Genomic DNA, 14,087 nt, shown 5'->3' on the forward strand with positions numbered 1-14,087 from the left:
CTGAAAATCGATAGTAAAAAGCGTACTTAGACCATAAGCGGAAACTCTCGATAAACGCTGTACTTTACCGAACTATGGTAGTTTGTATATTGTATATCATAAAAAAAAAAATTATTATTTTGAACTGTATACATTGGGGGTCGTCATTTTCATAGTAGTTTAGGTGCCAGGTATTATTTCGGTACAAAAATATGAACGAGTTAAGAAATGTTTCTCGATCAGCTCTTCCCTAGCTAGGGATTGGGTAGGTATTGAGTTGTATAGTTAAGTTTGGTTTCAAGGTGAATGTGTTTTTTAGGTAAATATATTAGAGATAGATGGTAAATTTACCGTTGCAGTTAATTCAATTTAAGCTTAAAGAAAACTTCTTTTACGATTTAATCTTGCATTTTATTGCGATTAAATGAAAATTAGGCATCAATAAGCAATAATAGAGTGATAGCGCCTTGGGTGTGCCCCTGGCATTGCTGACATTCATGATGGTCAGGTAAGGAAGGATGTTTTTAAGGCCCCACTGCACTAAACGACTCCCCTGCACTCTTACACCCGACGTCCGATCTTCGCCCGGGGTCAGAACCCAGTCAGAGTAAGGAGGTTCCAGCGGTCAACTCTACAACCTGATTCGCGGCGTCACTCCTAGGACACTCGATGTGTCATCGAGGCGATAAACGACGACCAATGACGCCGGTCTCCGTGATACCGGAGTCCTACCAGGCCGCCCGGGCAGTGTTAACGAGACCTAGACCAAGTTAAGATTATTATCTAAGAAAGCCATCTAGAAGCCAAAGACATTTTTTTCCAAAACATTAAATTTTAAATAGTAAACAAAAAAAAATTGAATGCATTTTAATATGAGTAAAGTTATGCAAGAGTACAATAAATATATGAATGATTTAGGCTCTTATTGCCCGATATGCAAGGGAAGCAAATCAGTTTCGAGCATTCTCATAATCAATCGATTATGAATAATTTATTTCTATAAGCTAAGATTTTGTTTTTTGAATTTATTTATTTATAGTACTGAACAATTAATAATCATATTATTGATTAGCGTCCAAAACAAGGGTTATTGCCACAAAAAAAATTGTTATTTTTCTTTTTCTTGCTTGGTCCCATTTGTTTCTTGAATTTATTTATTTATATTACTGAGCGATAAATAACCATATTATTGATTAGCGTCCAAAACAAGGGCGATTGCAACAAAAAATCTTTTTTTTTCTTTTTTACGTGGTCCCACTGAGCCCCTTATTTTTTTCAGGCTGTTTCAGCATCTTCTTGATGTGTAGGTGAGCTCACGGGGTTCAAGCCGTAATGTTGCTAACACTGGCCCTAGAAAGAGCAGTGCTTCGCAGAATCTATCATCGGGATCGGAAACGCGACCCACTGAGAAGATTCGGCAAGAAACTCAGTGGGCTGTGTCTATGGGTTAATTTACTCGTCGAGTGCCCCTTTACTCTCCTATTCTATGTACTATATAGTTGTCGTTTACGTCATCTTACAAGTGAACGGGTACTTATTGGAATGTTGTTCAGTTCAAATATGTAGTGGATATTTCATTTTTTTTATTTTTTATTCCTTAGACGGGCTGGTGAACACTCACGGTCCACCTGGTGTTCAGTGACTACCGGAGTTCATAGGCATCACAATGTGAATGCTGCCACCTAACTTGATACTTGAAGTCTGCCCCAATTGTATAGCAATAACGCAAAGTACATTTTTTATTACACGATATTATGTTATGTAAAGAGTAACATAGCTTATCGTGTAATAAAAAACATCAATTAAATGATTTATTAAATCATTTTTACGAACGGAAGTCGTTTGTGAAAATGAAGTAGGTAAGTAAGTACCTAACGTCGTGTATCATTAGAAAGATGCCTGCGGGTGTTGAATATCGACAAATAGTCGTATCGTTTGAGCCAATCCTTTAAGTCATGACGACTATAAACCGTGAAAAAACATCAAACAACACTTGAAATATTACACTAAAAAATGATTTTGATAAATCTATCTGTCGCAATACCGCATGTTAAAACGACCAAATAAAATAGTAGAACTACCAAATAAAATACTAGCATACCTACTCTTTATCTAATCGCTACTTTTTCTATTACACTCATTAAATAGTAACAACGCCTTAGTGCTACTTAGGTAGCCCATATAATTTAAAACAGTAATATAAAACTTTTTTAAAAATACTATTGCTTAGCGAGTGGACTAACTCACGGCCCACCTGGCTACCGGAGCCCATAGATATCAACAACTTAAATCCCGCCACTCACTTTGAGATATGAGTTCTGTTTCATTTTTATAGCACAATGGCTGACCCGCCCTTTAAGCCGTAACGCAGTAGAAATAGGCACCGTAGCAGCCGATTTCAAGGTTTTCCTGCTATTAGGGATATCTGAACCTATAGACATCACAGAGAGAATACCGCCCTCTTGAAACAAGTTGGACGGCGGTGGTAGATACTACCCACCCATGCGGGGTTACAATACACCCAATCATTACTCAAAACATATGTGTGTGGCATGATGTATTCAAGAGGAAGAACCTTTCTGAGTAGGGGACACTGCCACTATGGGTGAGTTATATTTAGTACCGCAGGCAGCGGGTAGTAGCTGGTATAAAGTAACTAAATAAAAACATGCTCAGATAAGGCAATAGCCCTCTAAGCCCATAAAAGTTGAAATGGCTTGATTGCAATCTTTGTCTCCACCTTATCCCACTAGGTGGGGCCAGCATAGCGAATTTTTCTATTCCATTCTCTTCTATCAGCCGTCATCTCAATACTCACTCCTCTCTCTCTCTCTCATATCGTCATTCACACACTCCATCCATGTCTTCTTCGGTCGATCTCTTTCCTCACTATCTTGCACTACCATCTCCATACATCTCCTAGTCACGTGCATCTCCTCTCTACGCATCGCATCAAAAGGCCTGATTGCAATGTAATCATACGGCTTAGTCTCACCTTTTTTTTCGTTTTATTGCTTAGATGGGTGGACGACCTCACAGCCAACCTGGTATTAAGTGGTTATAGGAGCCCATAGACATCTACAATATAAACGCGCCACCCACTTTGAGATATAAGTTCTAAGGTCTCAATATAGTCACAACGGCTGCCCCACCCTGCAAACTGAAACTCATTACTGCTTCACGGCAGAAATAGGCATGGTGGTGGTGGTACCTACCCGTGCGGACTCACAAGAGGTCCTACCACCACCTAATTACGCAAATTATAATTTTGCGAGTATGATTTTATTACACGATGTTATTCCTTCACCGTGGAAGTCAATCGTGAACATTTGTTAAGTATGTATTTCATTAGAAAAATTGGTACTCGCCTGCGGGATTCGAACACCGTTGCATCGCTAGATACGAATGCACCGGACGTCTTATCCTTTAGGTCACGACGACCTCAAAATTAATTTATTAATTTTTATTATAACTACATTATTTCCGACGTTTCGAATACATCACATCACTTTGACTGTCTCGATGGTGCAGTAATTAGCGCCCCTGACTCTTGCGCCGAAGGCTGTGGTTTCAATTTCCATATGGGGCAAACATTGGTGAGATGAATAGGTTTGTTTGTTCCTCGTCTGGGTATTTTTTTTTTATTGCTTAGATGGGTAGATGACCTCACAGCCCACCTGGTGTTAAGTGGTTATTGGAGCCCATAGACATCTACAACGTAAATGCGCCACCCACCTTGAGATATAAGTTCTAAGGTCTCGGTATAATTACAACGGCTGCCCCACCCTTCAAACCGAAACGCATTACTGCTTCACGGCAGAAATAGGCAGGGTGGTGGTACCTGCTCGTGCGGACTCACAACAGGTCCTACCACCAGTAATTATGCAAATTATAATTTTGCGGGTTTGATTTTTATTACACGATGTTATTCCTTCACCGTGGAAGTCAATCGTGAAGATTTGTTGAGTACTTGTAGTGAGTATTTGTTCATTAGAAAAATTGGTACCCGCCTGAGATTTGAACACCGGTGCATCGCTCAACACGAATGCACCAGACGTCTTATCCTTTAGACCACGATGACTTTTTTATATTTATAATTCATTAAATATCTTATTGTATTCAATACATTTAAAATGCAAGCGTGTGTCCACCAAGAAAAAGCATGGTACTATTCTTATGGCATATTAGTCCACCAGTTCAGTTTGGGCATAATTTCCAAATTTATCAGCTAATTCTCAACGAGGTGTTTTTGATGTAAGCACTACACCTTACTAGCACATAGACACAGCCCATTTAATTCTCAGTGGATCGCGATTCTATCTAGTGGTAGATTCTGCGAAGCACTGCTCTTGCTAGAGCTAGTGTCAGAAAATTCTCTCAGGTTGAATCCATGACATCATCTACCCGTCCGCGCGTAACTGGAATAATCCCTTAGGCTACAAGCGAACAGGAAGGGAATGAAAACATATTTTTAAGCTTCCTCCCAATTGCGTTTTAATAAAATATATTTCATCGCCTTAGGACTGTTCGATACTTTTTATCATGGATAGGCGAGCACTTACTCGGCTCACTTTGGCAACAAAACGTATTTTCGTAGTGTTATTACTTAGATCAACGTAATAAAATCACAAACTAACAACTGTAAAACTGAAATGGAATTAAATAGAATATTGAAAAGTACACTGTTCTCTAAAAGAGATCATGTAAAGAAAAAATTTAGGTCATAATTAAAAAAAATAAAGAACATTTTATTTTGCCAACCAAATTTGTACCAAATTTTCATGCGCAGCTTTTTCCATCAATATACTTGTTGGCTTGAGGGTAGATATTATCTTGTTGAATACCAATTAAAACGAAGTCACCTTTGATTTCTAATTTAATCAACAATATGTTAACTTGACAATTCACTTTAACACTTGTCCAACTTTAACCAGTACGTACAACAGTCACTGAATCACACAACGTAACAACGATATAGTAAGTGCACCGGGCAAACGCAGTCGAACGAATGTTCATTTCAAAGCACGTTCCGCCTTTTTATACTAGCCGGCGCAGCTGGCTTATGAGTCACTTCTGTTGCAGCTGTTGTTTACGAGTGGAACGACACGGCCGGCGCGCCTCGCTTGTGTGAGTCACTCCTATTGCACGTGCTGTATAACATAAATATCGTTAACGCCGTCACGGCCATACTGACGTGCGCTCGTCCTCGTGCGCGCATTCTTATGGTATGTCTGTGAACAACAAACGTGTTCGTTCATCCTGACATTAACGGATGCAACTTAAAACGTGGTCTATGATATTAACAATCTAGTACGGTTCGGTTCGCATAATTCTTCAGAAAATCCTATACTGGCTATAAATAACCTTCAGACTGCTTACATACCTGGGCCAGTTCATTTAAAACTCTTCAGGTATGTAAGTATGTCCCTTTTAACTTAGACCGGAATTGTTATCCCTTCAGTTTTTCGAACTGGACCGGATAATGCTAGACCGAATCGCAATCCCTGTAGCTAATTGTTGTGGCTAATCTGGATGAAAATCCCTATAGCCAAGCCATTGGACCGGACAGACCCTTCAATGACTTCACACTTTTTTTTTTTTTTTTTTTTCCTCTTTTTTTTTTTTTTTTGCTAGTCCGGATTAACATCTCTCTAGCCACATACAATTCTCTTTTTTTTTTTTTTTTAATCTGCGTGTACGGTAGCGTTTGTTAAAACATTTCTTAAACCAGAACATTTATACGGAATTTCTTCAGAAATAGTGCGAGACCGACCATCGTTTTCTACATTTCCAACACCTGCACCTGAGGTGCCTGAGCTTACAGACATTGTATCACTACCCACAGACTATGTTTGCTGTATCGCTATTTGCGGACAAAAATGTCGCTTCTATTGTCAGTGATAGAGTCGTCATCATTAAGATCAGTTTCACGAACAAGATTAATTAACCCATCTGTGTACGCCGTCACGTCATCGTCACTATAATTTTCAGAAATTTCTAGTAGGCCTGACGGGCCTCGAGGTACTTCGCGTAAGTTTTCATGGGGAACTTTGTACACTAGAACCATTTACATATCTCAACTTATACCTATCGTTTTCCAAAACTGCAGATGATTGAAAGATTACTGGTGGCCCGGAGGCCTTTCCCGCTTCACCAGGACGGGTGGGCGAGCAAAGGCTCAGCCAAGAGGGGTGGGATTTGCTAACAACTGCCCGAGCGCCTCCGCAGGAGACCTAACAACTCAAGAGCAATTGCTTCGCGAATGAATCTACTACCGGATCGGAATCGCGACCCACTGAGAAGATCCGGCGAGAAACTCAGTGGGCTGATGCATGGGTTAGGTTGCACGTCGACCTCTTTGTAGAGTTCGACGAGTACGATTACTGGGGTTCCTCAGCCTGCTCCTAGTGTTAGAGCTGAAGGTATCTAATGCAAGAGTTATTGGATCTGATGGATCCGTAAGGACGTGTCTAGGGTGACTACGGTGACTTGTTCATGAAACCGCTTACCATTGAATAAATTACTATGGCTTTGTTTTATAAGACTACAGTCTGACCCTGAATGGAACATAAAGGGGGAGCCAAAACCACTTATCTGTAACACACTGAAGCTCTGGAACACACGTTGACGTCTCTGGTTGGACCTGCCACAGCACCTCACAGTCTCCTACGAGGCGGCGCGCCCTAGCGCAAGTGCAGCCGTAGCGCGGGGGCTCCAATATCGGCAGTCCGTGCTGGAGGCGTGGTCTCGTCGTTTGGCGGACCCGTCAGCCGGCCTCCGTACCGTCGAGGCGATCTGCCCGGTTCTCGCGGACTGGGTGGGCCGCGACCGCGGAAGTCTCACCTCCGGCTACCTGTGCAGACTCACAAGACATTTTACCACCATGCAAACTTCTTACCGCAACAAATCTTACCAGCCACCACGCAAACTATAATTTTACGGGTTCCACCTCTCTTACACGATGTTACTCCCACACTGAGGAAGCCAACCGCGAACACATGTCAAGCACGCACAAGCACGCACTTCACCGGAAAAACCTGCATCCGCCAGCGGAACCCGAACACCGCCGCATCGCCAGACACGAACGCACCGGACGTCTTATCTTACAGGTCACGACAACTTCAGATGTGTCAATTTTTCTTCCCCACGGAAACTTGCTTGCTTTCTTGTTTGCTTGCTCGATGAAGCCCGAAGTCATCGAACGTGTAGTGTTATTGGTATTGAATCGAGTAGATTCTAAAATTTCAGCGACAATTCACAGTCTCATGTCCTGGTTTACTGTACTAGTGCCATGTAACTCTAGCAGTAGTCATTGGCTTAAAAACGATTCGTGTCGGAACTACCCACTCGTCATGACAGATCCATTATTGCGATCGAAGTTTCACTTGAGATTTGCACTTGCCTTAATTTCTTGCAATAGCTTGTTACGTGTTGTATTTCCGTTAGTAAATGCCATGTGATGAAGTCGACAGTCAAACTGGGCAACATGAGCCAGAACGTAAGATGTGACGATTTCTTCGTGGCTCAGATCTTCCATCGAGGTAACAGAGACGTTATTACACGACTTACGTATGCTGCATTCACGCTCTTGTGGCGTACCACTACTAGTATTCTGATCTGCATCATGTTTTTTTTTGCTGTACTTCGAACATGTTCAAACACGTCACGCCAGTGAGAGTAGAGTTCTGATCCCACTTCTGATGTTGGCTTGAGGGTAGATATTATCTTGTTGAATACCAATTAAAACGAAGTCACCTTTGATTTCTGATTTAATCAACAATATGTTAACTTGACAATTCACTTTAACACTTGTCCAACTTTAACCAGTACGTACAACAGTCACTGAATCACACAACGTAACAACGATATAGTAAGTGCACCGGGCAAACGCAGTCGAACGAATGTTCATTTCAAAGCACGTTCCGCCTTTTTATACTAGCCGGCGCAGCTGGCTTATGAGTCACTTCTGTTGCAGCTGTTGTTTACGAGTGGAACGACACGGCCGGCGCGCCTCGCTTGTGTGAGTCACTCCTATTGCACGTGCTGTATAACATAAATATCGTTAACGCCGTCATACTTATACTATACTAGCTGACCCGGCAAATATTGTTTTGCCATATATAAGATTTCTAGGGAATTTCTAGTGTAGAAAAAAAAACTAACTTATTGTAGGTGTGTAAGGATGTGGTAAATGTTTGAAAGAGGTATGTAGTGCTGTGAACGATGAGGGAATATATAATAAAAATAACAAAACCTCATTCAACCACATAATACCTCATTATAACAAAAAAAATATGTCCCAATAAAAAAAAAATGTTAGGGGTGGACAACCCTAATCACTTAGGGGTATGAAAAATAGATAGTAGTCGATTCTCAGGCTTACTGAATATGCATAAAAAATTCCATGAGAATCAGTCAAGCAGTTTCGGAGGAGTATGGGAACGAACATTGTGACACGAGAATTTTATATATTAGATTTATTTAAAATCCTATTATATAATTATAGAATATTTAAAAAAAAGATAGTTATTAAAAATACAATTTGTAAAAAAACACTTCATAAAAATAGATTGCCGCTCATGGCGTTGTCTACAATACAAACCACCAACCAGTGCTTAGGGTTCCAGAGTGAGGAACCTCCTCACAATACGCGCGGTATCGAATATAAGCGAGCCTTCTATATCAGGCCCCTAAACCAGCTGGATAACGAAAGTTTCTTAAGATGTTGATCGAAACTTTTCGCTATCAAACCGTGTACCGACACAACTATTGGAACAATGATGGTTGAATAAACATGCCACATGGCAGTAGTCTCGTGGGCCAGGTCTAAATATTTTATTAATTTGTACTTTTCTGCCTTCACGAGGCTCTCGTCATGCGGAATGGTGATATCAACCAACACTGCTCGACGCGCAGACTGATCTATTATCACAATATCAGGCTTATTGGTCACAATATACCTATCCGTGATAATAGATCGGTCCCAGTAGAGCATAACACGACCATTTTCAAGAGCCGGTTGAGGTTGATATTGGTAATAAGGTACAGCAGAATCAAGAAAACCATATTTCAGAGCAAGTTGTTGATGTATAATCCTAGCCACTTGGTTATGTCTATGCAAGTACTCGCCATTAGCAAAACGAGAACAGCCAGAAACAATATGTCCAATAGACTCTCCCGGACAATGGCATGCCCGACATATATCAACTGTCCCATCCTTTAGTACATATATATTTCCAGTAGTTGTTCGTCATGATAACTTCATCCATAATTGTAAAAATAAAACCTTCAGTTTCGCCAAAGAGGTTACTGAATCGTTTCCAGGCTACAAAAGCTAATTGGTACATCAGGCCCTGTAAGAGCTCGGTAGAACCTACCGTGTAACTCCTCGAAAAATACTTATTATTATTACTATATACCTTAATATTTCAAGTAATAATCGTCGTCTATAATGTGATTTTCAGTTTTGTATGATACGATTGGTGAACGGGTGCAAATTGTGACAGTGCTTTAAGAGGTTACCGAGCCCTATTACTCATCATAATCTGAGGCATTACAGCCGCGGGTGGAGTCCTTAGCTTGGTCTGCCCTGGTCATGGAGCCCGTAATCGCTACGTAAAATGCCAACGCCCATCTTCAGACATGTTTCAATCATATTGCATTAAAGTTATACTAGTTGTTCTTATTAACTTACTTACGTACTTATTAATTCTCGATTGGTCACAGTACGTCCTCTTGCTGTTCTGTTAATACTAATCATTGCTGATTACACTACAATTACTATACTATTACAATAAGGTTGGGTCAGTTTGAAGAATAATACTATTTTACTAATGTCCTGTTTACCTGAATTTACTAATAAAGCTTAGCAAGCTTAGCTTAGCTTAGCTCGGACTTCGTATGTGACAATAATAGATTAAGTAACGCGATTAACATTTAAATTAAATACACGATTTTTTTATTAGGTTAATCAAACGAGTGTACTAGCAGACAAGCAACCGTTTTAATTCAAATATTTTTTTATGATATAAAAAAACGATCATAGGTGTATTAGCAGTAAGTCAAAGGTAATATCGAGAAAATTGAAAACCATTGAGGCCACAGCCTGTCTTGAAGCTGCTATATTTACACGGGAGGCACAGATAATACCGCTGTTCCACAAGTAGGATGTTCCAAATATGAGCTGATTGAATCTCAAACTTCAAAATATGATGAGTCACAATGACACGAACAGTTAGTTATCTAGCGAATGTATTTTTCTTCAATATTTGTTATATATTTGAATGCTTTAACGAAGTGTCAAGGTTTTTCGAAAATAATGTCATCAAAACAAACATTTATGATCGTCGCAGCTTTTGTCAAAACATGAGGGGTGCAAACCAATTACCAGTGAATAGTGTCGCCAACTTTCAGTAAAGCGCCATCATAAAGTGCGATAACTCGCCGCGAGAACGCTTTATTTTCCCATAAAAGCGTTTTATCCACGTATAAAAGCTTAAATCCGCACAAGCTTTCTCCCGGCGGCGAGTCGGCAAAAAGAGCATTAGCGCAGGCCACAGAAACATGGCCCCGACACGCCTCGCGCCGCCGTTGGTCAGGACCGCCCCTGCCGCCGCCGGCGCCGCCTCCCGCCCGTCGGACCGGCTCCGGCACAGTCGTTGTCGACACTCCGTCGTGTGTGCTGTGTGCCCATACAACACGATAACACGCGTTCTGCGATCTCGTATCACTAAAAATCATTCCCTCAAATATCGAGTGAGTGAACTTTCAAATATAAAAGAACTTATCCGAGTGTGTTAAAGTGTAGAAATATAAAAAAAATATAATTAACTGTTACATTTTAATTAATTTAATTCTTCATTGGAAAATCGGTAAAACAAATCTACAAGTCTATTTTATCGGGTGCGGACGGATATTGTGAAAAAGCTATTCGTGAGGCGATGTGCAATTGGAATAGACTACTGAGCAATCACGTGAAACATTCGAAAGAGTCGTGTTGATAGAGAAGGATTATAGAGGTGTGATGTGCCGAGTGCGGTGACCGTCGGTGCGAAGAGCAGGCGCGCTGGGGGCGAGCGAGGTGCCTCGGGTGGGTCGGGGGTGGTGCGCCCCGGCGCTGGATGCGGTAGAGGCGGCGGCGAGCGGCGGCGGCGCGGGCTCCGCCGGCGGCGCCGTGGCGATGACGGTGCAGCGTGACGAGCGCGCCCCTCGCACGCGCTTTATGATCACTGACATTCTTGACGCGCCGCCAAGGGATCTTAGCGCACATCGGGACTCCGACAGTGACAGATCAGCCACTGATTCACCAGGTAAAACTGCAATTTAACACTAAAAAATTATCCTAGAGGTTTTTTTAACATAACAAACCAAGAAAAAAAAAACAATGGCTTATTAGTTTCTTCAAAATTCAAACAAAAATGCCTCAAGGAAAAGACATCAACGCCGCGATAATTAAGTGCGCTTCATACGTAGACACATAAAGTGTACCCCGTCTCGACTTTATTGACGTTTCTGTGGTAATTTCATTCTGTTGCTCATTACGAAAGTAAAGCACTACAATATGATAATTTGCTCTAGTTCAATTGCTGGGAATTGTGATAATAAACGAGGTGTAAAGTCACGCAACTATAATGGACTCGCCTGGTTAGAAGCAGTTCATTTCAAAGTCATTATGTTCAATATTTGAAGATAACGGATAGATAGTTAAATTACCGTTTCATGTTTTTTATTTGGTTTTGCTTTTCAATACATGTTACTTGTAATTGTAATGTTATAACTTTAGTAAACAGTGTATTATAAGATTTTGATTTTTTCAAAACGGGGATTGATTCTCGTTAACAGATTTCATTAAAAAACTGAATCAAAAAGAAAAAAAATAGGTGAATTTAATAATGAAAAATGACATTAAGAAAACAAATAACATGAATTTTATTTGTACAAGTTATGTGGATTATAAGGGTCAGTTCACCCAGGTGTGAGGTCGGGAGGCTGCAACGCGATCCGCCCGAGATCCGAGTTTTGTCACAGCCGTACCCAGTGCGGCCGACCGGCACAAATCCTCAACGATTCGAACCTTAAAACCTTTGTTGTGATTCACTTTTCAACGCTGACAAAAAAAAAGTAATTTTGAAAATTTCGAATTATACTTTTTTATTTTTATTTATTACGCACTCCATAAGTCTTGAATGACTTTTAATAAGATACAATTTGAAATTATACTTTAGAATTCGAATTTTTGTTTTATATTAAATAAATTGGTTGAACATACGCGTTGCCTATATACCTACTACATACTATAATAACGCAGATAAATTTTAGTTTTTAATGCTAATTAATCTTGAAGTTAATTTTGGTCTTGATACTTCTAAATACTCGCTTAATCCAGTTGGTCCAGTCATATCGTATTTGAGATAAAGTAAACGTTTTTAACATGATTTTAACATCGTTTTGATAATAATCTGCCGGTCTCAAACTGCCGGGATCCGAAGTCATTAGTAAATTTAAATGTATAGTTTAAATATTTAGCTCTCTAGACTTCTTTCTTTTTGTTTGACATAGACATGTTGTTTGCGTGCGTAACACAGATACCTATAGATCCTATACCACGCCGTTCACATAATTAATATTAATTAGCTAAAAATAATATATTACGTATTTCTTGTTTCTAAAACTAAATTTAATGACAACACGCGATAATTTTTCCTTTTAAAATTTTAAATCAAATTTTGTTTTCGTTCGAATATATTAATTTGCTTTTTTTTCTAATGATATACGCCATTTTTATCTTGTACGTTTTAAGAAACAAGTTTTTTATTTTATATTTATAATCATCTCGCATAAACGATCGAAAATAGAAACATGGAACATATGTACATGAATTTATTTTATTATCCGTACATATCAAAAGCGGCCACGGTAATATCTAACTCATAGTATTACGAGTTTTGAATAATGATGATATGGAAGAAAATGTGTGGGCTATCGTATTAAGGCTGCTTTAACATTAAGCACAAAAGAAAGAGCGTGTAATCACGTCCTTCTTATTATAATTCCTCATTAATGTTTCATTCGGTCGAGTGCAAAACTAATTAATGTATAAGAAAAACGCTCGTTATCAAGATTATATTTACAACAAGCGCAATTAGCATACACAAAGATCTTTTAACATAATATTTTTGAGGATTATACAGTTTCTGCTCGTAAAATGCGCACGGAAACAAACACTAATTTTATATAATTGTTCGAATATGTAGACGATAAAAAACAAATTAGATTCTGACCGAAGCCATTAATAGTACGGCCTCTTTAAATACCAATAACAATAAATTGTTTATTTCAAACAACCAAGACTAAATAATGTTCGAGTTCGGATCGCGTTATCCCATCGACGATTTAATAGACAAGCCGATAAACCCGAGGCGTTAAATAAATTAAATAATAAAACGTATAATGGGTCGCGATAAATACAACCCGTTCGTAACACTCCTCTCCGAGATAAGTAAGCCCTTATAAAACGGACCAAATTAATCCTGGCTGAAAGGACTCTCCACGCTGCACGAGGGAAAAAGAAAAAAACTGACGTCATAATCAGCTTTTGTCAAATGTCAACCTACGTTCGCTTTTTAAATTTTTAAATAGCTCACCGAAATCCAAACGACTTTCTGACACAGTACAATCAGAAACATATTTCTAATAAATAAAAAATTCGTTTGACTAAAGCGAAAGAAAACTCCTAAAACACCAGGAACAATAATGGGTTTTTATCATAACTATTACCTTATTTCATGAATATACATATCTACCATTTACTGTGTTTAACATTCACTGACGGTAATTAAATGTTTCATGCAACTGTAAATGCCCCTGACAGCGTAAGTAATTTGAAAAACCCACTTACCGAGAATGTGAAAAATTACAACGTTTATAGCAATTAATGCTCACATAAGACAATATAATTCAGCAATTAATTTATGAGTAATGATGCAGTAGTATTCGACAGTTTCCAACGAAACAACTCAACTGAATGTGATTCGTTGATAAATAAATGAGAATATTTGTTTTAAAAATTTCAAGATAACATGGTAAATAAGGATTTTTTTTTTTGGAAT

The 14,087-nt window shown here is 39.3% G+C and overlaps 1 protein-coding gene across 1 annotated transcript in view; it reads left to right on the forward strand.

Moving 5' to 3' along the window:
• The first annotated feature begins 10,616 nt into the window (after nt 1-10,616).
• LOC114242926 (homeobox protein B-H1) overlaps nt 10,617-14,087 on the forward strand; it is a 34,118-nt gene continuing 30,647 nt past the window's right edge. The window contains 1 exon segment of the mRNA XM_089732798.1: nt 10,617-11,288. Coding sequence (XP_089588924.1) covers nt 11,159-11,288 — 130 coding nt within the window. The 5' untranslated portion in view covers nt 10,617-11,158.

Source organism: Bombyx mandarina, chromosome 15 (assembly GCF_030267445.1).
Source record: "Bombyx mandarina strain Sakado chromosome 15, ASM3026744v2".
NCBI lineage: Eukaryota > Metazoa > Arthropoda > Insecta > Lepidoptera > Bombycidae > Bombyx > Bombyx mandarina.